This window comes from Monomorium pharaonis, chromosome 3 (genome assembly GCF_013373865.1).
Source record: "Monomorium pharaonis isolate MP-MQ-018 chromosome 3, ASM1337386v2, whole genome shotgun sequence".
Classification (NCBI taxonomy): Eukaryota; Metazoa; Arthropoda; class Insecta; order Hymenoptera; family Formicidae; genus Monomorium; species Monomorium pharaonis.
Window position 1 is genome coordinate 16,233,440 of NC_050469.1, and position 27,833 is coordinate 16,261,272.

The 27,833-nt window shown below is 42.1% G+C and overlaps 1 protein-coding gene across 1 annotated transcript; it reads left to right on the forward strand.

Moving 5' to 3' along the window:
- Positions 1-7,744: 7,744 nt before the first annotated feature.
- LOC118644856 lies at positions 7,745-25,969 on the forward strand. Its single transcript, XM_036284573.1, has 4 exons — positions 7,745-7,774; positions 24,083-24,242; positions 24,388-24,496; positions 25,757-25,969. Exons 2-4 carry the CDS (start codon positions 24,140-24,142, stop codon positions 25,905-25,907), a joined length of 363 nt encoding a protein of 120 aa, XP_036140466.1. The 5' UTR covers positions 7,745-7,774; positions 24,083-24,139; the 3' UTR covers positions 25,908-25,969.
- The last annotated feature ends 1,864 nt before the right edge of the window (positions 25,970-27,833 follow it).

A 27,833-nucleotide genomic window follows, 5' to 3' on the forward strand; every position in this document is an offset into this window, starting at 1 on the left:
GCTCTCTCGGTTACCGCTCAGGACAGTCACGACATATTTTTGACTCAGCGGACCAAATTGAGCTTGCAATGCTTTTCGTCCTTGCGACGTCTGTAATTGATTTCGAACAATCGTCGCAAGCGAATCATCCGTCGTTTCGAAAACATTCTCAAGCGATTCTATCGGTTGTACGGTTGTGGAACGCGGTGTGGAGGTTATCATTGGTACGTCGTTTGAAATTTGTAAATGATTAGATTTTTGCGGTTTTGCCGAGATATCGAACGAAACGTTCGACCGTTTTTTCTTACTGGCATATTCTTCCCCCTCTTCCTTCTCACGTTTACGGGTGAACGAAACGTTATCGATCGGCTCCTCTTTTATCGCGCGTACGCCGGAATTGTCAATAATCTTTTGCAGCGGTTTGATCAACGGTTCAAAGTGTCTCTTAGTCATGATATCCTCTTCGATCCTGCCGGTTTTTAGAGCACGATGTTTCTTTCGAATCGATTCGCTCGTTTTTTCAATTTCTCGCGATTTTCTCGCGCTCACGCATATCTTTGTTTTCAGCCATGTTAACAGAGAGTGTTGATCGCACGTTTCACTCCGACAAGGTATCAATAACGACTAACTGTTTCGCGGTATTGCAAACTCGTTAAATCCTCTTCTGTATCGCCCGTTAGCAAGTGCACTGTCCTTGTCTATCATCAAAAATCCATAATCACGCTGCCAACAATCGCGACATAATTCACTAAAGTCATCATACGACATGTCGGTGTTTACGTGATCGTTGTACACGTGTTTCAAGTTGGTACCGTCCTGCTTAAAGAGGATCAGCAGGTTGGCGTTATCGCGTATAAGATGTTTAGGTATTCTCGCGTATAACTGACAGAGATAAAAACAGTTGACGTTCGAGTGTCTACCCATTGAAAAATATTCTCTCACGACATCCTGCTTATCGCACGCAACGTCATCGAAGACGAAAATTGAGTTTGGACGCGCCTCGCTCGGTGGAATGACGTCACTGTTATTGGAGAACGTAAAGTAACCGATCTCATCCATCGACGACAACAAATTCTCCAGATATCGATATTTCGGCTGTTGTAGCGATTTCGAGTACACGTACACGTTCTCGAAATGTACACCGTGTGGACATTCCAACAAATTTATCAGAACGTTGGTTTTACCGCAGTTCGCACCATGCTTACGCCTCACCCCGCCGTCTCCCATCGATTGTAATTTATCGTCGTAATTCGTTACGCAAATCGTCAAAGGTTGTCGCACGAATCTCATGTTTTCCGAATCTGATTACACATCGGAATCGAACGTCCTATTTATAGGTGTGTGAGTGCGGTGTACGATCTATGGAAATACGCCTTTGTATATTTGCACATGCGTGATAGAGGTGCGTGTGTTTGTGAATGCAGGAGAAAGAAACGTATGCGTGCGTTCGTATGTGCTAGAGAGAAGGCGCTTGATAGAGAAAGACGTGTATGTGTGTGTGTGTGTGTGCTAAAAAAGGCACTTACGCATGTGTATACGTAACAGAGAAGACGGTTACACGTGTATGCGTGCTAGAGAAGGCATGAGTATGTGCGCGTATGTCTGAACACAGCGTGTAGAGAAAGAAGCGTATCGATGGTCGCGGGCTAGAGAAGGCGTGAGTATGTGTACGTATGTGTGAACACAGCGTGTAGAGAAAGAATATCGACATCAACGGTGCGATATCGCATATCGACGGTCGCGTGCTAGAGGTGTGTGCGTGCGTGTGTGCGTGCGCGAGTGTGTGTAAACGCAGTGTATGGAGAAAAGGAATGTATCGACGGTCGTGTGATGAGGAAAGCATGCAGGATTGAGGGGTGATTAAAAAAGATACGCGATATATCTATTATATATATATATATATATATATATATATATATATATATTTAAAATATTAATAATAGAATTATAAACTGTATAAAATAATTATAAAACTAAAAAAAGACATTGTATAATACATTTAAAAATACTACATATAACTATATCTAAATATAATCATAAAATATACCTAAAATAATATAAAATATAAAATATAAAAAGTACTATATAACTATAAAAAGTATATAATATTTTTTTCTTAATTTCTATAAAAATATATTTTCTATTTGATCTAAAACGTAATTTTGTGTAACCATTATAATCCCAGTTTTCCGATTTTTTTTGCTTTTCCACCACCTCCATTCCGAATAAATATCGTAACTCAAAAATATCCTCGTAGTTGTAATTGTTGTCATCTTCAATATCCCCCCATATCCAGTCATGATATTTTCGATCTATCCGGCGGCTGCACTGCACCCGCAATCGGTGCTGTTGGATGTTTACGTGCTGCGGAATGGATATCTCGGTTCTTAACATTACGTTGCCGGAACACATACACTAAAACAAGCACAAAGTATATTATTGAATTATTTATTAAAAATACGCACTATATACGTTGAAATATAAAAATGGTACTTACAATGATTGCAGGCAAATCGATGTATGCCGCCGGGTCTAACGGGGAAAAAGTTGTTGGATGGCGACGAGCTGTGCGCACCGCCTACCGGCTATGGATATATATATATCCTATAGCCGGGAAACTTTTTGGAAGTGCTATTTGCACTTCTTCCTCACAGCAAAGGCACTGCAAAAATGAATTAATATTAATATAAATAATATAAATTAATCTAAATAATATAAATTAATATAAATAATGTCAATTAATATAAATAATGTAAAAATAGGTAAGAAATACTTACAACCAGTGCCATTGTTTTGGAATTGTAAAAGTCCATTGTGCAAAACTTCAGACTGAACTAACGGTCAGTCCGGCTTCGAAGGCTACTGTTTATGATTTTGGTATTTATCATCCCCACGCTGTGGAGATGTTACTTGAGCTTATCGTCGATGCTCGAGTAAACTATAGCCCTGTGACGTTTCACTCATGGCTTGAAAACTATTTTTTCATAATAGTACTCGCACGGTTTTTTAAAGCGAATAATAAAAAAATTACTAGGAAACAAAAACCTCACAGAAACCACTATTTATAGGCATGCAAAATCGCGCATCGCTCAGTAGCAAACATGTATCTCATACTATCACATCCCTCCAATATTATAAATTTGAGCGCTAAACAGTTACAATTCGTACCAAAGATCGTTCTGTTACGCGAGTGCGCCAACTATATCGAACACGTGTGGGACAAGCTCCCGGAATATATAAAGACTGATTTCGAAGTTCAACAATATCGTCGCTGCAACGAGCATTATAATCAGCCGTGGCAGCAAACGCACATCGACAGACCCGCGCCGTTGATCAAGAAATGTACCGAATGCCAGCTGTCGCAAAGGTAAAAAGCGGCTGCGGTCATCTTTTGAATCGCGCGATAAACGTGCTTCCATTCGAGCTACATATTTCCGGTTATCAATTTTGCGGACCGGGAACGCACTTGGAAAAACGATTAGCTAGAGGCGATAGGGGTATAAATCCGCTGGACGCGGCGTGCCGCGAACACGACATTGCGTATTCTTGCAGCAACGAGCTCGCCGACAGACACGTGGCGGACGAGATACTCGCCGCGAAAGCACAAACACGCGTAATCGCGAAAGACTCGGCTCTCGGAGAAAGAGCAGCCGCCGCTGCCGTCTGGGCAGCCATGAAAGCCAAGTCAAAGATAGGTATGGGCATGAAGAAGAAAAAGAAGGTAACGAAAAAAAAAACGTATACTTCCGACAGCGAGACGAGGCGGCATGTTACCAATTTTACCGATGTTGGGCGCGCTCGGATCATTGATCGGCAGCGCGGCCGGTGTGACAAAGGTGGTAAACGACAGCAAAGCTGCGCGACGTCAGCTCGAGGAGCTGCAACGTCACAATCGCGCGATGGAAGGGCGCGGAGTATATCTCGCCCCGTACAGAGGCAGACGAGGGCTGTACCTCGCCCCGTACAAGTACGGAAAAGATGTAAAAGCGAAACGAAAAAATATGTCAAAGAGGCGTTAAAAATACCCGCAGGTGTGACGACGAACATGCAACTACATCAATTGGCAAAACGATTGTGTATCCCGTATTTCAGAGGAGTGTTTATGCGTAACGCGCTACCGACGAGCGGTGCGCGTCAAAACGAGAGCGGTATCGTAAATCTGGACGATGCGGAGGGCCCCGGTACTCACTGGGTGGCGTACGCAGAGAGGAGAAATCACATGGCGTATTTCGACAGTTTCGGCAATCTGCGGCCACCCAGAGAACTCGTACGATATTTTGGGGACAATGTGACAAAGATAAAGTTTTCTATACATTGAAGGAAAACTTATAATAAAGAAACCAGTTGCGGGATCTGATGTGACATTGGCAAATAATTGCGTCGCGTTCATGTTCGATGAGATTCGATACGAGCTCGACGGTGTGGAAATTGATCGAAACAGAAACGTCGGAATATCCAGCACCCTCAAGAACTATGTAACTATGTCAGCCGCCAGAAGCGTAATCGCAAGGAACGCCGGCTGGGATCCGTGGAATCCTCCGAACGGATACTTTAATTTTTGCGTACCGCTCAACATGCTGTTGGGATTTTATGAAGATTACAGACGCGTGGTGATCAACGCTCGCCATGAGCTGATTTTAATACGCGCGCGTAACGATAACAATTGTCTGATGGGAAGTTCAGAATTGGAGCCAAAGATTGAATTACTCAAAGTTCAGTGGCGAATGCCGCACGTGTTACTGAACGAAATAAATAAACTGTCGATGCTGCGTGCTCTGGAAAGCGGGCGATACCTCAGCATGGCATTTCGCTCTTGGGATCTATACCAGTATCCTTTATTGCAAAGCACAACCAAACATTCGTGAGCCATCAAGACCGCTACTCAGCTTGAGAAGCCTCGATACGTCGTTTCCGCTCTGCAGGCTGGTCGGAAGAATATCATGTCTGAAAACATGAGCCGATTTGATCATTGCAAATTAATCAATGCGAAACTTTATTTAAACTCGGAATGTTATCCGTACGATGATCTGAATCTGGATTTCGATAAAAATAAATGGTCGATTCTGTACGAGACGTATGCACATTTCTGTAAAAACTATTACGGATATGATTATCTCGAGCCGAATCAATCCGTCACCATGTTTCGACATAATGGTCCATTTGTGATTATCGATTGCTCTCGACAAAACGAATCGATCAAGAGCGCAACCGTGGACGTACGCTTAGAATTTGAATGCAGAGAAAATGTACCCGCGAACACTACCGCGTACTGTCTCATTATACACGATCGTGTGATTCAGTACAACCCATTGACCAACGTTGTGCGCAAAATTACCTAAGTGCGGCGCCACTTTTTCTCCAAAACAATATCAGGATGATATAAAAATTTATAACGCGTCGAGACGGATCACAGTATTCTCAACGACATCTGTCATGTCTGTACCAACGTTCGTGGATCTGCAAGGTTTCATCGTTGGTGGAGAATTTATCGTTAAGGAATTTGCCTCTCTCAAAGATGGATTTGAACTCACCCACTACATATTTACACCCACCTATCCATGGGAATACCTTACCAAGGCAGAAAGACGTCAGGTGGCGTGGTTGAAAGTGAATCATCACGGAATATCATGGGAGGATGGATTGATTCCGCACAGCATGGCTAGAGATTTAATTACCAAGGCAGTGATGGGTACAACTGCAACCGATGATGAAATTGTCGTGTACGTAAAGGGATGTGAGAAACGAGAATGGCTGCATGACTTACTCCTGGACGAGGCGAAAGAGGAAGCTAATGTCGAAAATATCGAGGTGCATTACGAAGACATAAAACCTCTAAACAAGTTGGACATTACGTACACTTACGTACTTACGTTGTCGAAATCATGTTAACAATTGCGCTTTACAGAATGTATTTAAACTGTTTAACTGGTGGTCTAGCAATAAAAAATAATTTTTTTATGTGTTGTGCATTTTTTTTATATTTCCATTACCCCCGTTTATATTTCCTCTTCCCCGTTTTATTAATTAAAATAGTTTTTTAAGTTAGGATAATTGATAGGAAAAAATAATTTTAAAACGTTTATAGAAATACATATTTATTTATTATTCAAAGCATCATATACAATTGTCTGATGCATAAACCATTAGTTCGCAGTCTACGAGCGAAGTTTTTACACATATTTCATCTAATAGCTTTACAGCATCGCACTTATTATTAATATTATTTTGCTGCAAGCAGTTTACAAATCGATTATATTTTTCTTTCACTACAAATATATCCCGCGACAATTTAAAGTATACATTATTGATGACATCTTCAAGATTTAGTAAAAATTGCACGGTCAAAGGTTTCATATACAAGGCTTTGTTATTTAATGTAAATTTTACGACACTCCCGTTATGTAATTTGACGAGTTCTATAAGAAGATTATCAATTCACAGCGATGTAACGGTGGTTGACTGCAGGAGTCGCTCAATATCCATGCGTTTCTCGATCATTATTATCCATACGTGACAGCGGTATCTGATTGCCTTTGTTGTCACCAAGAATCATCTCCACAAAAGGTTCAAGTCCCACACTGACTCCGATATCCAAATATTTGTAGGCAGTGACGGTTAAAGCAAATCGCCTTCCCAGGATGCGAGGAGTATAGCGTGGCTGCGATAATGTTCTGTAAAAAGAATATATCAAGTTATAGAAAAATATAGAAAATATATAGGATTTAAATATATAGGAGATTTTTTTTAATTAAAAATACTTACGATTTATCGCACCCATCATTCTGTTGGATCGGAACGTAATAGTTCATCTCGTACGTTTCTTTCTTTAGAAACTTCACAATCTGACTTCCACCAATTAACTGTTGCGGTAACGTTGTTGAAGCTTTACTGTTCGTATTCCACTAATTGACTGATGCAATAACGTTGTCGGGGGCTCTTTTTATGTCATTATCCCCTCCACAAAATATCTCATTTTTTATCCCCCTCTACAAAATATCTAATTCTTATCCCCTCCACAAATATCTAATTTTTAACACGTTCACTGCCGATTCATTATCTTGAAATTTAAGCTGCCGACGGTTCGGCGCTCCGTGAGATAAAAAATTTGTTTATAACAAGCAGCTACCGGATATGGTTAACGTTATTTGTTTATAGCTTCCAAGAGCTGCCGAATAAATTTATCAGCTGCCAACGATTCGGCGCTCCGTGCGATAAATATTCTTAGAAATTTGTAATTTATTATATCAGGTTGCAACTCGCATATTATTTTACTTAAAAATGTTTATACTGATAAGTGACAGAAAGACCCATACCCATAGATAAAAATTGTTTATACCTAATTACTACCCTTAGTCGCAGGGTCTAATTGTTTATATCAGGTTGCAACTCGCATATAGTTTTACTTAGAAAGGTTTAAGTAATTATTTATATCAGATTACAACTGAGATTACATAAATGTTTATACTGATAAGCGGTTATCGACTGGTATTTGTTTATATCAGGTTACAACTAGCATGTTGTTTACATAAAAGTTTGTACTGATAAGCGGCTGGTATTTGTTTATATCAGGTTATAACTGAGTTTATATAAAATGTTTATACTGATAAGCCCTTCCCCCGTCATACCCCCCCCGCGACGTCACACCCCCGCGACGTCATACCCCCTCCCCCCGTGACGTCATACCCCCTCTCCGCAAATACCCCCCCCGCCCCTCACCCCCTGAGATCCCATGGGTCAGAACCACCCTTCTATTCTTACTCGTCTATTAAATGACAAACTTTATAAAAACAATTTAGTAAGTAATAAACTTTAACTATTTCAGAAATATATATTACTTTTAGGTTAAATTTGACACATTTAATATATATATTAATATATATATATATTACTATATTACTATAAATATATATACTATTATATTACTATTATATACTATTAAATATAAAATATTACTATAAAATGTATATTACTTTTAGGTTGAATTTGACACATTTAGTATATATGTATATATACACTCAGTCGAAAAAAAAGCGGTACACCTAAAATTTGTCAAAAAATCATTAAACTTCCAATGACGATAACTACGCGAGTAATAAAGATAAAAAGGTTTCTAAAAAAAGAAATTAAAGCTTCAAATGTCTACTTTAAGAATTGATTTAGTAAAATTTTGCATAATAATTTTTTTCAAAATGGCGTATGACAAAGCGAGAGCATGCGAAATTGAGAAATATTGGTCCGAGTTTGCGACAATCCATGACGTGAGGCAAGTATCGCAACTTAATGGGATAAAAAGCATGCGATAGTACGGAGTTTTGCCGCGTCCCGTGATATTATTGTTTCTGCCCGGCATTTATTTTTAATAAAGTTCGTTGTTTGTCAAGCTCGGAGTCTAATTTTCTGGTGTGTCGTCCGCCCCTTCGTGTTACCGCAGTCGCCTGCTCCCTTACGATTCACCCCGCCCCTCTACCGTTAGGCAGAGCTGGTCGAGATTGTCGCGCGAGGATCGAGGACACCTTGGCGTATCGATTTTCGCGAATTGACGCGTCGTCGAGCGCGTCTGGCGCCCAACAATTTCTCGCGATAGCGTATGGCTGAGATTCGAGCGCGACAAGCACGGCATCGGGGGTATCGGTTACCCAGCCGGTCTTATTGTTTTTGCCCGCGGCTTTTCCGGTCAGGAAAAGTCGTGACAATATATACAGAGTGTCCCTAAGCACCCACGCCAATGCTTGTAAAGAGGTAGAAGGGATCGAGACAAACATAAATACCCAATATTGTTTGGGTTTGGTCCACCAATAATCGAGATATTAATTTTTTTAATTGTGCGAATGAGAGCGCGCGGAAGGAAGAGCTCGAGCCGCTCGAGCCGTAGCACGGCCCACTGTCTCGAGTATTGGCGCCGGCGGCCGGGAGGAAGAGGGAGAGTCGCGCCGCTCTGTGCTTCGCTGCTCCCACGTCCCACCGCACCGCGTCTAGACTCGCATCAATGGCCGCTCTCGCGTCCCACCGCACCGCGCCAAGACTCGCGTCGTTACACACATTCATGACAAATGACATAATTATGAATATAGTAAATTAATTAAAATTTTTGGTACATTCACGATAGATTCTTTCTTTTTCTTAAATATCTTATTTACAGTATCATACAATTCTAACTTTGTTTCTTATCGAATTGTATCGTACTGTTAAATCTTTGATAACGAAAACATTGATAAAAAATTATCCTAAAATTCACGATTGATTCTCAAATTGAGTTTTTTTATACGTGTATTATAATATTTGCCACATCGAGTTCTCTCATCGTTATCTTTTTCTCTTACACGATGTCTTCATAGATATTTTTTCATACTGCAACAATGAAACATACTTAACTAACAGGAAATGAGAGAACGATAGAAAATGATATCATTTCTTCAAATTTTTTCTTTTTGATTCAGAGAAATGATGGATTGTGAAATATAAAACGATTAGATTCTCGTGTTTTTTTTTTTAAATAAATCACTGAAAATCTATCGTAATTAGTAAGTATTTCGGATAAGTATTTCGCGCATTTTAGTACGACACCTCTCTCTCTCTCTCTCTCTCTCTCTCTCTCTCTCTCTCTCTCTTTCTCTCTCTCTCTCTCTCTCTCTCTCTCACTCACTCTCTCCCTCTCAAGTACTCATAAATACAATAAATATTATCACTTTTAACAACATCTTCACATTGTACTATCTACTTATATTTTGTGTAATTTAAATAAAAATTTTTATTAAACACGCTTGAAGAAAAAAATTAGCGAAAATTATCACTAGAACTGCGATAAATAATCAGCGCGATATTTTCTCTCTGAGTGTTGTATCGCGTTTAATATTAAAAGTGTTAAAGAAAAAGTAATCTCGTTAAAAAAAAATTTTATGACACATAATGAAACTCGAATAGTATTGATTGGAACTGTTGTTAGAAATGCTGTTTATTGTGTTTCTGTAAATACTTTAGAGGGAAAGATATTCTGCTAAATTCGCGACATACATCTTTTTATCTTTGTTTTTTTAATATAAAAATTGCAACAACGTTCTGCTTTACTCTTAGCTACAGTATTGCAGAGTCAAAAACTTCGCAAATCCACGAAAACGCTATCGTTTCCGCACCACCACCGAGGTAGATAGCTTGGCGCGTTTTTTTTTAAGTGGTTTCCCCAGTAGGCCTAATCCACTCTCATTATTTTAATTCAATAATTGCTCGAAATGTTTGCCTTGTGTTTCTAAACACAGTTCGGCTCTTCGAATCTGCTGTGTTGCACGGCGTATCATGTCTGGCGTTATTGTTTGAAAGGCCGCTGATATCGCTTCGCGCACCTCAGCTTCGCCACGTTCACGCATGTGCTCGACCTTCGTTTTAATGTGGCCCTATACGAAGTAGTCGAGCACGTTTAAATCCGGCGATCGTGGTGGCCAGGCGATTGGGCCACCTCGACCCATCCATCTATCTGGAAAACGTGCGTCTAAGATATCACGCACACGACGGGAGAAGTGTGCCGGAGCTCCATCATGTTGGAAAATCATATTATTCCGAACATGTAGAGGAATATCCTCTAAAAGAGGCGGCAACTCATTAATTAAAAAATGTCCGTATACTTCTCCATTAAGCCGTGGTGGCAGAAAGAATGGGCCAATCTAAAAATTAGTAGTAATTTATAAGAGCGGTAATTATTTGTAACAGTTATTAATATACGCGTCGAGTATATGTATAAGTATAGCAAAAGAAAAATTGTTATTTCGTAAGAATATTTACCAATCTATCGCCAATTACACCTGCCCATATATTAATCGCCCAGCGATATTGAAAGGAGATTTGACGAACGGCACGCGGATTTTCGTCGGACCACCTTACCATATTGCGTGAATTAAAAACGCCATTAGGCGTAAACGTAGCTTCGTCCGTATAAAAGAGACGGCTGGCAAATAAAGCGTCTCGTTGATACTTTGCGAGAAGTCCTACAATGTTTTATTAATGGTTATCATGTCTTGAAACCGTTATAATATTGAAGAAAAGAATTAAATAAGAAATCAAAAATACCTGCACAAAAGTGGACGCGTTGTATCTCATCCCGCGGAAGGAGTTGTTGTACGCGCTGATAATGGTATGGATGTAACCCATAATAAAACATTGTAGGACTTCTCGCACAGTATCGACGAGACGCTTTATTTGCCAGCCGTCTCTTTTATACGGACGAAGCTACGTTTACGCCTAATGGCGTTTTTAATTCACGCAATATGGTAAGGTGGTCCGACGAAAATCCGCGTGCCGTTCGTCAAATCTCCTTTCAATATCGCTGGGCGATTAATATATGGGCAGGTGTAATTGGCGATAGATTGGTAAATATTCTTACGAAATAACAATTTTTCTTTTGCTATACTTATACATATACTCGACGCGTATATTAATAACTGTTACAAATAATTACCGCTCTTATAAATTACTACTAATTTTTAGATTGGCCCATTCTTTCTGCCACCACGGCTTAATGGAGAAGTATACGGACATTTTTTAATTAATGAGTTGCCGCCTCTTTTAGAGGATATTCCTCTACATGTTCGGAATAATATGATTTTCCAACATGATGGAGCTCCGGCACACTTCTCCCGTCGTGTGCGTGATATCTTAGACGCACGTTTTCCAGATAGATGGATGGGTCGAGGTGGCCCAATCGCCTGGCCACCACGATCGCCGGATTTAAACGTGCTCGACTACTTCGTATAGGGCCACATTAAAACGAAGGTCGAGCACATGCGTGAACGTGGCGAAGCTGAGGTGCGCGAAGCGATATCAGCGGCCTTTCAAACAATAACGCCAGACATGATACGCCGTGCAACACAGCAGATTCGAAGAGCCGAACTGTGTTTAGAAACACAAGGCAAACATTTCGAGCAATTATTGAATTAAAATAATGAGAGTGGATTAGGCCTACTGGGGAAACCACTTAAAAAAAAACGCGCCAAGCTATCTACCTCGGTGGTGGTGCGGAAACGATAGCGTTTTCGTGGATTTGCGAAGTTTTTGACTCTGCAATACTGTAGCTAAGAGTAAAGCAGAACGTTGTTGCAATTTTTATATTAAAAAAACAAAGATAAAAAGATGTATGTCGCGAATTTAGCAGAATATCTTTCCCTCTAAAGTATTTACAGAAACACAATAAACAGCATTTCTAACAACAGTTCCAATCAATACTATTCGAGTTTCATTATGTGTCATAAAATTTTTTTTTAACGAGATTACTTTTTCTTTAACACTTTTAATATTAAACGCGATACAACACTCAGAGAGAAAATATCGCGCTGATTATTTATCGCAGTTCTAGTGATAATTTTCGCTAATTTTTTTCTTCAAGCGTGTTTAATAAAAATTTTTATTTAAATTACACAAAATATAAGTAGATAGTACAATGTGAAGATGTTGTTAAAAGTGATAATATTTATTGTATTTATGAGTACTTGAGAGGGAGAGAGTGAGTGAGAGAGAGAGAGAGAGAGAGAGAGAGAGAGAGAGAGAGAGAGAGAGAGAGAGAGAGAGAGAGAGAGAGAGAGAGAGAGAGAGAGAGGTGTCGTACTAAAATGCGCGAAATACTTATCCGAAATACTTACTAATTACGATAGATTTTCAGTGATTTATTTAAAAAAAAAAACACGAGAATCTAATCGTTTTATATTTCACAATCCATCATTTCTCTGAATCAAAAAGAAAAAATTTGAAGAAATGATATCATTTTCTATCGTTCTCTCATTTCCTGTTAGTTAAGTATGTTTCATTGTTGCAGTATGAAAAAATATCTATGAAGACATCGTGTAAGAGAAAAAGATAACGATGAGAGAACTCGATGTGGCAAATATTATAATACACGTATAAAAAAACTCAATTTGAGAATCAATCGTGAATTTTAGGATAATTTTTTATCAATGTTTTCGTTATCAAAGATTTAACAGTACGATACAATTCGATAAGAAACAAAGTTAGAATTGTATGATACTGTAAATAAGATATTTAAGAAAAAGAAAGAATCTATCGTGAATGTACCAAAAATTTTAATTAATTTACTATATTCATAATTATGTCATTTGTCATGAATGTGTGTAACGACGCGAGTCTTGGCGCGGTGCGGTGGGACGCGAGAGCGGCCATTGATGCGAGTCTAGACGCGGTGCGGTGGGACGTGGGAGCAGCGAAGCACAGAGCGGCGCGACTCTCCCTCTTCCTCCCGGCCGCCGGCGCCAATACTCGAGACAGTGGGCCGTGCTACGGCTCGAGCGGCTCGAGCTCTTCCTTCCGCGCGCTCTCATTCGCACAATTAAAAAAATTAATATCTCGATTATTGGTGGACCAAACCCAAACAATATTGGGTATTTATGTTTGTCTCGATCCCTTCTACCTCTTTACAAGCATTGGCGTGGGTGCTTAGGGACACCCTGTATATATATATATATATATATATATATATAATTTATAACAAATAATATATATATATATATACACTCACTCGAAAAAAAAGCGGTACACCTAAAATTTGTCAAAAAATCACTAAACTTCCAATGGCGATAACTACGCGAGTAATAAAGATAGAAAGGTTTCTAAAAAAAAGAATTTAAAGCTTGAAATGTCTACTTTAAGAATTGATTTAGTAAAATTTTGCGTAATAATTTTTTTCAAAATGGCGTATGACAAAGCAAAAACACTCAAAATTGAAAAATATTAGCCTAATTTTGCGACAATCCATTGCATGAGGCAAGTATCGCAACTTAATGGGATAAAAAGCATGCGATAGTACAGAGTTTTCTCTTCAAAATGCTTTTTTACTCGTCTCGATACGATGATTTTTCGCTGAGATATGCGCATTTGAATAAAAAGGCAGTTTTTTCCTTTAAATGCGCATATCTCAGCGAAAAATCATCGTATCGAGACGAGTAAAAAAGCATTTTGAAGAGAAAACTCTGTACTATCGCATGCTTTTTATCCCATTAAGTTGCGATACTTGCCTCATGCAATGGATTGTCGCAAAATTAGGCTAATATTTTTCAATTTTGAGTGTTTTTGCTTTGTCATACGCCATTTTGAAAAAAATTATTACGCAAAATTTTACTAAATCAATTCTTAAAGTAGACATTTCAAGCTTTTCGCTCGACGACGCGTCAATTCGCGAAAATCGATACGCCAAGGTGTCCTCGATCCTCGCGCGACAATCTCGACCAGCTCTGCCTAACGGTAGGGAGCGGGGTGAATCGTAAGGGAGCAGGCGACTGCGGTAACACGAAGGGGCGGACGACACACCAGAAAATTAGACTCCGAGCTTAACAAATAACAAACTTTATTAAAAATAAATGCCGGACAGAAACAATAATATCACGGGACGCGGCATGCGGCGTTCCGACGATGCGGCGCCACGGCGCGAATTAAACCAAAAAGAAACGCGAACGATACGCGGGAAGCTTCCGCGGCAGGCACGCGGCCGACAAGGACGGGCGGTGAAATCTTCCGCGCACAGTTATTGTAACACAGGCAACCCAGTGGGTCGCTCTGTGGTGCCACCTCGCCCAGAAGAGCATATGCCCGTAATAACCCTTTACTACTTTCGCGGGAACACACCCACCCCGAGAAGGGCGATGGAAAAACCCAGCAGTGCCTGTGGGCGAGTCACAGAGATGAGCAGTTTAGCCGCACGGGGCGCAGCCTGGCTGCGCCCCGGGCGCCCACGGGGAACCTCGGGGAGGCCCACTCATCTGCGTTCCGCCCGGACGCACACTCTGACCCTGCTTGGTAGTTGTTTTAGTTTTGGTGTGGATTTTGTGTGGAGAGTGTTAGTGTTAGTGATGTTGTTGAGTTTTAGTGTTAGTGTCATATGCATTGCAATTGGATTAGGGACGGACTGTTGCTGCACCGTTGAAGAAGAAGATTTTTGTGGTCCCATCCGTGGCTAACTCGGGATGGCCCTCACAACGCTGATGGGGGATTGCGTTGGGGCCTGCTCCTACTTCAATTCCTCGGACGGGTAAGCGCACAAATTTGGTGCAGCACTCGGGTCGTGGGGAGTTGTAGGGCAGGAAAGAGAGAGAGAGTGTGTCCCTGCTGTGCTCCTAGAGCAGGGAATGAGAGAAAGAGAGAAAGAGGGAGAGAAAGAGGGGGGGGCTGTGTTTGGATCGTTTAGAGTGGGTCCAATTAGGTTAGCATTTGCCGGACAGATTCCCGTTAGGGAAAGGGGGAGAGAGAGAGAGAGAGAGAGAGAAAGAAAGAGAGAGAGAGAGAGAGAGAGAGAGAGAATCGTCTTAAGGTTAAGGTGTAAGGCATCGTGCCGAGAATCTGTATGGCCACTGAGACGTTAATTTAAGTGGTCGCCAACGATCCCTCCGGGGCACCTGCCGCCCCCCCAGAGTATCCAGGCTTGATGACACAAGGTGGCTCTGTGTCATTTGACCTTTACTTCCACTTATTAAGAATTGCGTATATGGGTAAGACATTTAATTTTAATAAAATAAGTAAAACAAGGAAGATAGTAGCAAGCTCGGCGGATAGGGAAATGATGGCAGCGTCCGCAGACAGGGCGGTGGTTTATAGAAGTGGGGGATTAGGAATAGGAGGAGAAAAGAAAGGAGGCTGAGGTATAAGGGATGTTGGAAAAGTGGAGTAGAGAATAGGGGAGACAGTAACAGTGCAGATAACACGCTCACTAATAGGGTTGAAGTACTAGCCCCTCCACAAGGTGCCCAGTCAGGCAATTATCAAAAGAATAACACCAAGTCCCCAGACGCCATCGAGAGCCACACTATGGGCTCGCCCAGCCGTCCGCACAGGGAGCCGAGGAAGGAGCCGTCGCCCAAGCCGAGGGAGCCTCCCCAGTCAAGCCCCGAGCAGGGTCACGGCTCAGAGGGCCGCTAAGAACTGCCAGCCAATCAGAGGGCATTTGCCTCGATGAATTGTTGGCGGCCAAGCTCCCGGCTGTAAGGGTCCTGGTGAGCAGGTGCGATTGGGCAGTGAGACATTTGGTGAAGAGCAGAGAGAGTCAAGTGGACCTTAACGAGGAGGTAGAGGGTCCGAGTCTTTCCTCCACATTAGCAATGCCGGACACACTGGGCCGAGATACAATCATAGGAACTGATAACTTGCTGCCGTTGTTGAACGTGAGACCCGTTACGTGTTCTTGCAGCTTAAGAGTCCTTCTCAGAAGGTGTGATGAGACTATCAATATCAGAAGAGCAACAGGGAGCAGCGAACTGTCCCCCCTCAGAGCCCCCCCGCCGAGGCCACGTGCCGCTCCAGTACCTCCAAGGGTGACCACGTCAGATCCAGTGCCCACTCCCTCCATTCCATCGACTTCTGGTTGTTCCGAAGTAGCAGAGGTCAGAGTGTTGCAATTGAATACGAGAAGATCTATCGCTGTTACAGGTGAAGTGCGCCAGCTAGTTGCCGAAAAGCGACTTGATGTCCTGCTTCTGCAGGAACCATACGTAAGAAAACAAGGTGTGAGTCACACGTTTTATGGACTGGGAACGAAAATGAGTGTTGCCGCCATACGTTCTCAACGCCCGATGACTATGGTAGCGGTATGTAACCCCCAGTTTCAGATGCTGTTCGTTTCGCAGTTGAGCACTACTCATTGTGTCTGCGCAGAGATATCAGCCCCGGGTTTTTCCTTTTATGTAGTGTCACACTATTTTCAGTATAGGGATGAAATTGGGGTTCACCTTAGGCATCTCGAAAGCGTGCTTAAATCACTTAGAGGGAAGAGATTATTAGTGGCGGTTGATTCAAACGCACGTTCCCCATTATGGGGTCCTCAAAGGGCTGATAAACGGGGGGAGCAACTCGAGGGCCTTATTGGGGCCTTCGAAATGCAAGTGGTCAATGACACAAAGCAGGGACCCACCTACAGATCGGCAAGAGGTTCATCTTTTATTGACGTAACCTTAGCGTCGCCTTCTATACGTCAATTCATCAGGGACTGGAAGGTGAGGAGTGATTGGACGACAAGCGATCACAGCGCGATTGATATTAGATTGAATGTTCCGAAGACCGCAGCGAAGACTTGTGTCAGCAGCGAAGCGAGGTTTGACACTAACAGAGCAGACTGGGAAGAATTCTCAGAGAGTTTAGTTAGCCTCGCGAGAGCAAACCTCGAATTTCTAAGCTCTTCTTCCAAAGCAGATGTAGAAACCATGGCACGTACACTATCTGAAATTATTATTGAAGCGTGTAGAGCGTCTATGCTGCGGAAGAGGAAATTCCGGAGGTCGAATCCCTGGTGGACAAGAGAGCTGAGTGTCAGAAAGAAGACTGTGGCCCATCTAAGGAAAAGACTCCAGAGGCAGAGAATACCTGATAGTTGACTGTTGCAAGAATACCGCTCCTCCTTACGGTCATATAATAAGTTGGTCAAAAAGACAAAGAGGGAAAACTGGCGAAAGTTTGTCACGTCGCATGGCAATGAAGAACCCTGGGGTCTTGTGTACCGTCAGCAGGCGGATAAGTTAAAAGTGGAGAAAGTTCTTAGCACACTCAGAAAGGGAGAGTTCTCCACGTGCACAATTGATGAGACCGCCACCTGCCTGCTAGATGCACATATGCCGGAAGACCGATTAGAGGAGGATACACTGGTCCAGCAACAAATCAGGCGCGAAGTGCAAGCAGTTCCAGATACAGAGGATGCCCCTTCATTTATGGAAGAAGAGATAGTCGAGCTAGCTAAGTCTTTCAAGAACAAAAGAGCACCGGGCCTCGACCTCATAGAGGTTGATGTTCTTAAAGTAGCGGTGAGGACTATTCCCAATCAATTCGCAAGGTTATTTAATGCGTGCATGCAATGGGGCGTCTTCCCCTCGGTCTGGAAGGAGGGACAATTGATAGTCCTCCTTAAAGGGGATGACAAAGATGAGAAGGATCCCAAATCCTACAGGCCTATATGTCTTCTCTCGGTAGTTGGAAAGCTCTTTGAGAAGCTTCTCAAAGTACGCCTCCTGGAAACATCTTTGGCATCAGGTAGGATATCTTCCCGGCAATTTGGTTTTATGCCGGGAAAATCCACAGTAGACGCAATTAAGGAATTACGTGATATAGTGTCTGCGTCAGAAAATCGGTATGCTGTGGCGTTGCTTTTTGACATCTCGGGTGCTTTTGATAATGTTTGGTGGCCACTCATCCTCAAGAGCCTGAAGGATCGGGACTGCCCTAGCAATATCTATAGGGTTTCAAAGCTATTTTAGCGATCGAACTATGAGCATTTCGGGGGTCAACTTCAAAGCTTCCAAAAGGGCCACTAGAGGATGTCCACAGGGTTCAGTGCTTGGTCCCTCGTGTTGGAACCTCATGTTTGATGATCTGCTGAAAACTCTAGAAGATAGTTTGGGAAATCGTTTTGTCGCATACGCAGACGATCTCGTGGTCCTCGTAAGCGGTAACTCGCGAAGAGAGCTGGAAGTGGAGGGTCAACTAGTCACCAACCAGATAGCGGAATGGTGTAAGTTCGCTAAGCTTAAGATCTCGGGGCACAAGACTGAGGCAATCTTACTGAAAAGCGACGAGATTCAAAGGGCCCCTATCGGCAGAAGAGGCGGAAAGCGCCCGGATAGGAAAAGAAGGGGGAAGAAAAGGGTCGTTAACTTCCAAAACAGGCCGCCTATCATCAGGATTGATAAGACCAAAATTAAATTTAAGGAATCGGTTAGGTATCTTGGGGTAAATTTTGACAGAGGCCTAAGAATGAGGACCCACTGTCACTACCTCAGCAATAAAGTATGTTCGATTTTCGAGAGGTTAGGTAGGCTTGCTAGGACTCAGTGGGGTCTACGAAATAGGGCTCTGTCCATTATTTACAGGGGAGTGTTTGCACCAACGGTAACATATGCCGCAGCGGGATGGATGGACCTGTGCACAAAAAATGATCTTAAGATTTTAAGAGCAATGCAGCGGCGTGTCCTCATCTCCACTACAGGGGCATACCGTACAGCCTCGTGGGAATCCCTGTGTGTGGTGGCTGGATCAACTCCAGTGGATACGCTCCTCTCAGAGAGCAGAGCAAGATACGAGATAAGGAGGGGCAGGGACGTAACACTAGGTAATAGTGTTATTAGAGGAAATGAGGAGAACGCTGTTAAGCAGGTAAGGCATGAGGTGATGAAAATCTGGCAGAGCAGCTGGGATTCCCCCACAAAGGGCCGCGGTACCTTTGCATTCTTCCGGGATATTGGCACGAGACTACGGGCAGAATGGGTCAGGCCTAACCATTGGGTTACTCAAGTTTTCACAGGACATGGAAGTTTCCAGTCGAGGTTGGCCTCGATGGGTCTGGCAGATGACAAGTGGTGTAGCTGTGGAGCTGAGGACACGGTACAACACGTCCTGCTAGAATGCCCGAGATTTGAATTGCAAACAGAGGTAGTAAGAGAGATAGTCCCGTCCGGGGAATGGAGATGGCCGGAGGTGGCGCAGTTCCTAGTGTCAAATCAGGAAGCATTTTCGCTACTGAACGAATTTTGCTCGCTTACGCTATGGATGAAGAACGAGGAGGACCAGACAAGCGTCCTCGATGATAACGCACAGGCGAGGGCAACAGAATGAGCGAAGGGTCGCCAAGAGTATCACTAGCTTTCATCCTAGCGCACAAGGAGACAACAACCAGCAGATGGTCAGCCCATGAGGGCACTGGGCCTTGAGACGGGAAGTGTGACCATCTTTCTGATACTCAACATGTGGGGAAAACATCCAGGGGGGGAGAATAGGGAAGAGAAGCAAAGTAGAGTAAGTAGCAATGGTGATAATAATTTATCTACTCAACCTCCACTGCTATCGCAGTTTCCTGAAAAGCAAAGCTGAAAATAAAAGCTGAAAATAAGATTGGTAATTAATGTATATATACATTACCCCGGTTCTGTCGCTTCCTTCTTGCGGAAGCGCAGGGCCCGAGGGGCAGCGCCACTCCCCCACCACCAAACCCGGCCAAAGGCAGGGGTCGGCGGAGAGGGGGCGGGTCGCCACCAGGGAGGTTGGGAAAGGGAAGGTGGAGGAATGATTAGGGTTAGGTTGTGACCGGATTACCGAATGACGTGACTCACGAGTTCGGACAAGTAAAGACTCGCAAACCTTTTGTTGCAGGTTTTCACAGTCGCCAGCCCCTTTATCCTTATCAAGAGGCAAGGTGTGGTGTCCCGGAATCGTCGCTCTGCTCAGGAACGCCGGAACGCACGTCGGTGTTGCTTCCGTCGGATGGACAGCTACCACTAGCTTGATTATATCCCAGAGGAAATTCACAACACACGAACTTCGAACGAACTTATGACTAATTCCTTTTCTCTTTTCTTTCAGGTGCCGCCGTCGTCTCAGGATCGTCCCCAGGATCGCCTTCGTCGTCCCACAGGAACTTCGCCAGGTAAGTGTATTTTTATTTTTAGGTTTACCCGCGGTCCCGTTTTTAATAGGATTACTTTCTTTTCAGGTTGCCAGGAATATCCACGAGCTCAGGAACGGACACTCAGACAGGTAAGTGAGAGATAACACTATGTTGTTTTTTTTTGGTAACAAATAACAAACAGTACGCTTTATTAATAAGCTTGGTGTCACATATGTCACATAAGTCCCGAACGCGTCGCTTCTTCACAATCGAGTCGACACTATCACTATTCGGGAATCGAACCTACTCGCATTCGGTCGATTTTTAATGTTCTTAATTACTTGCGCACGCACGCTCGAACTCTCTTATCGAAGAGATGGTTATGCCGAAACGCGCGAGAGCTCACTCTCTTTAACGTGCATAGCACGGAACAGTCGCACTCGCGATGTCACGTATCTCGCTTTCCGTGACTTTTGCTATCGGATGTCTATAGCGCGCGAAAACTCTTATTTGGTATTCCGCGGTGTTAGCAGGTTGATATCCGGCGCGCGAAAACTCATGAGAGTTCTTAACGCTCGCTTTTATACTTCCGAGAGGGACGCTACCCCCTCTCGTCGGGATCCGCCAATCGTACGCATGACGCTGCCGGGAGCGCTCGGGCTTCCCCCTCCCGCCAGGTTCTGCCAACCGCGCGTGGCGTCGGTTTCCCCCACGGATGTCGGAGGTGTTGCCCCCACTCTCTGTTGCGCGGCGTTGCTGCGCTGCGGGCATCTCGCTGGGTTGCCCCCTCCAGTCTGGCGTATCCCTTCCTTTTCATTGAAGATTGCACTTGCAAGTGCAAATAATTGGGTGTGAATTGCACTTAAAGTGCCATCCACACAGATTATGTAATTTTATATAGAAAATGCTTATTAAAGCCAAGAAACTAAAAAATGCATCGAATATGCATATGACACTAAGAATGTCGCGTTGAGTCTAATAAAAATAATATTTAACAAAAAATAATGATAGCACACTAGTTGTGCTTCTAACATAACTATATTGCATGTAAGAAAACTGAGAGAAATTGATTTTTCAAACGCCGCTACGCGAATACAGGTAAGCATAGTACTACAATTATGATAACTATCAGGAGTATGATTACAAGGGTAAGTATAATTATAATAGGTAATTCTAACATAGTGATAATATTTATTTAGTAAACTTAAAACAGAATGCATGCAAATGCAAATAAACTTTTATGATATATTAGATATATAAAAAATTACGAACTTTGAATATATAACAATAAACTAGGAACTCTGAATATATATATTGAAATGCTATATAGTAAATTTGCGCCTTACATAGAAATAAACTTAAATTTTTTTAAAAGTCATCGAATGACACGAAAACGGACGCGATTATTTTTCGCGGGGTAAGGCACTATCTTGTGGTCGGGCTGGTTATTCCTACTGGCCCTCCTGGTTGGTGCGGTCATCAGTGCGCTGGAGGACAACGCTGACCACGCTCTTGCCCTGTATCAATTTCTTTTCTGCTCTGGTCACTAAGAACTTCGGGGTCGCCTCCTCGGTGTATTCCTCTGCCTTGGCCGGAGGTCCGGGCTGCTGGACGCCCTGAGAGGACGGTCTCAAGGTTAGTTTAGGTTAGGTTGGGCTAGGTTAGGTGGGTCGCCACATGGGAGTCCTTAGTCCTTGGGCTTTGGCTCGTGGCGGTGCTGTGTTTGTTGTTGGTCACATTTGGGCCTTGGTTCGACTCGTGACCATACTGTGTCTTTCTGGGGGCAAGTTGGGAAGGAGGATTGGGTAGGGGAAGTTAACGGGGAGAGGGGGATAGTTGTGCCGCATGGGAGTCTTTGGCCTTGGGTATTAGGCGCTGGCTCGCGGCGGTGCTGTGTTGTGAGTTTGGCCACATTTGAGCTCTTGACAGCTCGTAACCGTGCTGTGTGCGTAGATAGGAGCGCGTCTTTTATGAGACACGCGTGTGGGGTCTCGTCTATCCTGCAAGACAAATCCCCTGGTCCGAAACCGTATCTCAGCGGTGCGGTGTGGTAGCCGCCCCACGTGAGCACAGTCCCAGACCGATTAGTCGTCTAGGACGAAATGGGTGCAGTTAGCTTCTCCGTCGACAAGCTGTCAGGCCCTCGGGATATTGAGCCCTCCCACCATGACAAGGTCGCACCCACGGGAGGGATCTTCCGCGCACAATGAATTTCGGGCGTTCGCACGTGCCGACACTCCCGGCAACTATAGATCCCGACCGCGTGGCTCACGAGGGTCACACAGCAATCGCCGGCCGCTGCCGCCCTTTACCCCGTCGCGAAACCGGAAGTCCCGTCCACCCGCTACTCGCGACGCGATACTCGCTCGCGCGAGGGCTTTGCGGCGCACACGGTCGAGGGGAATCTCCGACGGAACCCGAGCGTCCTCACAACCGTCCTCCCCGTGGCTCGGCGCGTTGGCGTCCCGCCCGCTTGCATCCGATAAATCCCCAATTACTTACGCGAACGTATGACCGCCCTGCGGCTCACGCGAATCACGCACCAACACACAAACGGATGCAGAACGGGCCCGGAGACACCTCGCCGGCCGGCAACCGCTCACACTGAATTATCCTGGCAGGCCACCTCACCGATAACGTCCAGGCGATGTCCTCCCTCGTCTCTAGGCTCGTCCCTTGGCTCTCGCTGAGGCCTCGCACAAGCCACCGATACTTAGCCCTTCGAGGCACGACACGCGACCTTACGCTTAGACCGCTCGCACGCAAAAGCGGGGTGGATCGCGGTCGATCCCGGATCGACGCCGCGACCCCCCGTTCGGTCATGCGCATTGTTTCCGCGCCGCGACCCAATTGCTGCAAGGCACGCAGTCCTGCGTACGCAGGGACGTGCACGCCGTAATCTTTCCGGGGGCCTCGCAGGCCCCCGCGAAATTTTCTTTCTCCCGCTGGGCCACTTCCCGAGCCGGGGCAGCGCACGCGGAGACCTCCGTTCCTCGCGAGAGGACTCGACGCCTCCCCCGATGCGTTTGGGTCCCATCCGGGCTCCTCCACAGCCCTCCGGGATGTTCCGTCGTGGTGTTGGCGGGCACCGCCGCTTTAGGCTCCGGCCGTGGCTTTCCCGGGCCACGCCGAGTTCCCGTGCGGGCCGCGTGCTCGTCTCTCCCGGGCACCGGTGGCGTCCTTCCTCCTTCCCCGCATCGCCGTCGCTCTCTCTCTTCCTCTCTCGCTTTCTCGCCAAATTCCATCGAGAGGCGGTCGCCGCGCAAAGAAACCAAAAATATGTAACATTAATAATACGCTCGTTAGGCCCGTCGCGGTTCCCCATGGAGATCCTCTCTCGCCTCTCACCTATTTTCCCCGTACGGCGCAAATTCGCAGCCTGTGACGGGGGAGGGACGCTGCTACCCGTGGCAGCTAAGCTACCACGTCACAATATATATATATATATATATATATATATATATATATATATTATTTAGGTTGAATTTGACACAGTTAGTATATATTATTTAGATTGAACCAAAGGTATATATCACTTAGGTTGAATTTGATCAATAGTTTTATTTTGAATTTTTGATTTTTTTTAAAGAAAAATATTACTTAGGTTGAATTTAAATCAAAAATATTATTTTGAATTTTGTAATTTTTTTCTTTAAAGGAAGACCACACACTTAGCGCCTTTTTTACCTTTTCTTAAAAAGGTAATTTTGTTTTGCATTAACTGTGCACCTTGTAATTTTTTTAATATTTTTGCAGATTAAAGACTTGAGTATTTTTGCGCAAAACGACGTTAAAAGTACCGTGTTAAAACTAATGCAAGAAATTATGAGCAACGCATTAGTATCTAATTATAGTTTTTATGGAGCCCACAAAAAACAAGCTTTTGAAAAATTAAAACTTTATGATGTTATATCAAGTAAGTAAGTCAAATTATATCAAAATAAGCTAGCAAATGCTGATGATTTAATTATAACTTCTTATATCATTTTATTTCTTAATCTATTACAATATATTTAAAATAGCAATTAAATTATAAATTAAATTAATTTTAATTTGTATAGGTGTTGTCCGCTGTCGCTTTACAAATTCTCTCGTCACCAACAAGGATATAAGTGATCCTATCAAGTCATGGCTACGTCATGCCCCTGCACGCTTGTCACGAAAACAAAAGTAAATTTAATTTAGCATATATTTACATAGTTCATTCTATAAATTTTATGTATTCTATAAAGTAATGTATTTAATTTTCCAAAATATGGAATAATTTTATCATTTATTATTCCATTAAACTTTATTTCATTAAGTAATCGCTGCAAAAAAGCTAAACAAACGTACGTTATCATATAAGATAAATTATGAATAGGATAAACTGGGAATAATGGAAAAGATGGTCACATCATTTTTCTAATTATCACTAAATAACGCGCTCTTAACCATTCTCAAAAATAATCAAAATTTACAATGATTTATGTGTATGTACCATTTGAAATATCACTATTGTGAAAATGTATAATATGTTTTTGCTTTTGTCTACCTGCAAAGTTGTTTATATATCTACTAAAAATTGTTTAAACATTGACTAAATTATAGTTAAACTGTCATTAGTCAACGTTAAACATGTAATAAAAATATATAAGTTGTAGCCTATTGTATAATTTCTATTTCCGTTTTTATTTTTTTATAAATACTAAAGCGATTTTTCTCTTACAATTTAAAATAGCCTATCATGTGAAATCATAAGTTTTTTATTATTTTACAAAATGTCAGTTATATACACACGTATACACATACGCAATAGTTGTACAATTTTAACGTAAAACATGTATAGTCAACTGTGCTATCACGAGACCTCTTGTGTATCTTTACGCGATAATATTTGTCCTGCAAAAGTCAAAATGGATAGCCAATGTTTATTTTGTAATATTTTGATAATATGAATTTTCTATTAAATTTTCTTTTTAAATTTGATAATATGTGTTTTAAATTTCAGTAAAATATTACCAAACATTAAAAAATAACAAAAATTAGAATATTTTATTAATGACTTAAAATAATTATGACCATCTTACTCTAGTTTATCCTATATAAAAATCAAATAAAATAAACTGTTTCCATGCTACATTAAAAAAAGTAAATAGGTCAAAGAAAAATTTTTAGAGAAAATATTGATATATAAACTCGTCAACAAAATTATCGCATACAAAAATTTGTGTCAAAATTTTGAATAATTTCAAATAAGTATAACACGCAAAAAATCATCGCATTTTTATTTTTCAACAACTATTTAACTATTTTAAAGTTTGAACTTTTTACTTTCGAATGAATTTTAGCGATTTCATTTATCGTTGTCTTTCACGAAACGGCACAATAATAAAACTTTGACCCGTCAAAATATCAATTCGTATTCTGTATAATAAAAACGTTTTTCAGAAAGGCGATAACAAATGTTATGCACGATTCAATGATAGTCAATGACGAAATCAATGAATTGTCACAGGTTGACAATACTGTGGCTAAGAAAAGTAATGTGATTGATGAGGAACATGAGAACATATCAAATAACGATGATGCAGAGATTTGATGAACATTTGATAAATATTAACAACTTTTACGCAATTGTTTTATGGGTTTAATATATAAAATATATAAAAATATATATTAAAAAATATAAGTTTTTAACAAAAAATGTAATTATTAATAAATATACATTTATATGATACACGAATAAACATTATTGTAAAGACAATCATGCCCATATTCATGTCCCATAACATACGTACGCGATATTACTTATAATTCTAAAAATCTTTTATTTTTTAATTTGTTTTTTATTGTAGAATTATCATTTTAAGTTTGTTCAAAAAATTACCTGAGTATTCTCAGGTGTCATTTTATTTTTGTTTCACATTCGATGAACAACAAGGACAAATATATATGACACGTGCAGAGCACTCAAGCGATGTTTCCGAATGCAGCCTTATTTTTATTTTGATTTTACAATATACTGCAATGTTTTTAAAACAACATTAGAACTCTCGTTGATAATAAGTAACAACACATGCTTACTATCAGCGCAAGTTCTAATTTTTTGCCTTTCTGGTTTCTGCTTTCTTCCCAGACAACAAATTTACATCCACAGTACGTCCTTGGGATATCTTGCTAGTTATCCCGAGATTGTAACGAGATGGTCTCATGGGATATCCATTGAATCGTAAATGTCCACTTTCTTTATCGTCGGCAAGATCGTCCTACTGTTGTAAAGAAAGTGGACATTTACGATCCAATGAGTATCTCATGAGACGATCTCGTTACAATCGCGGGATAACTAGCGTGATATCCCAAGAACGTACTATAGATGTAAATTTTAATGTCATCTTGATGTCTTATGGAGATCTTGGGCTATCATAGGGACGTCTTTAGGACGTCAGCAAGATCATCCTACTGCGGTAAAGAAAGCGGACATTTTTTATCCTATGGGCATCCCATGAGACGATCTCGTTACAATCGCGGGATAACTAGCGTGATGTCCCAAGGACGTACTACGGATGTGAATTTTAATGTCCTCTTGATGTCTTATGGAGACTTTGGGCTATCGTAGAGACGTTTTTAGGACGTCAGCAAGATCGTCCTACTGCGGTAAAGACAGTAGACATTTTTTATCCTATAGGCATCCCACGAGACAATCTCGTTACAATCGCGGGATAACTAGCGTGATGTCCCAAAGACGTACTATGGATGTAAATTTGTTGTCTGGCGGATTCTTTGAACGAATTCTTGGCTCAATTCGATTTAATCGCCCGCGCGAATTCTTGGAGCGATTCGACGAAAATTATCGCTTTAGCCTCTTGCCTGAGGGGAAAGGCTCGCGCCGTCTTGGAATCTGTCCAGGATCTAGAGAAATTGGATTATTCAAAATTGGAGTTACGTTTTGGGGAGGGGCGCATTTCACAAAATTTTTATTCTCTATTTACGAATCGAAAACAGAATTTTGGGGAGGATTTCGCATGTTTCGGGGCGGAATTAGAAAGGCTCGCACGGCAAGTGTATCCTAAATGTCCCTTTTCGGTACGAGATAAAATTGCTTGTGCACAATTTGTGTCCTCTCTCGTGGACGGTTATATGAAAAGAACCCTCCAATAAAGGGAGTGGCTTCTCTCAAGTCTGCCGTTGAAAGGGCGAAGGCGATTTAAGATATACAGGGTAATTTTGTGGGCAAAATAAATTTTGGAAAAAGGGATGAGAACGAGAAAGGAGACAATTTTTTAAATGATGGAAATGAGGGAAACGCAGTTTAGTTGATCTCGACCGGGAGGGGGAGATCAACTTATATTTTTAATTTTTTGAAGAAATTCTAAAATTTAGCTGAAAATAGAGTTAAGAATGCCTCTGATTCTTTTTATTTTAAAGGAAAATTATATATAAAAAGTAATAACTTGATGATCGGAGCCCGGCAAAAAGCGAAAGTTAATTTTATTGTTAGGAAAAAAAAGTTGTTGCTTGTTTTGTT

Coding starts and splice junctions, on each gene's coding strand:
- LOC118644856 (XM_036284573.1), top strand. CDS start 24,140: ATGCAAGAAATTATGAGCAACGCATTAGTATCTAATTATAGTTTTTAT. Junction 24,243..24,387: donor ACTTTATGATGTTATATCAA/GTAAGTAAGTCA, acceptor TAATTTGTATAG/GTGTTGTCCGCTGTCGCTTT. Junction 24,497..25,756: donor CGCTTGTCACGAAAACAAAA/GTAAATTTAATT, acceptor AACGTTTTTCAG/AAAGGCGATAACAAATGTTA.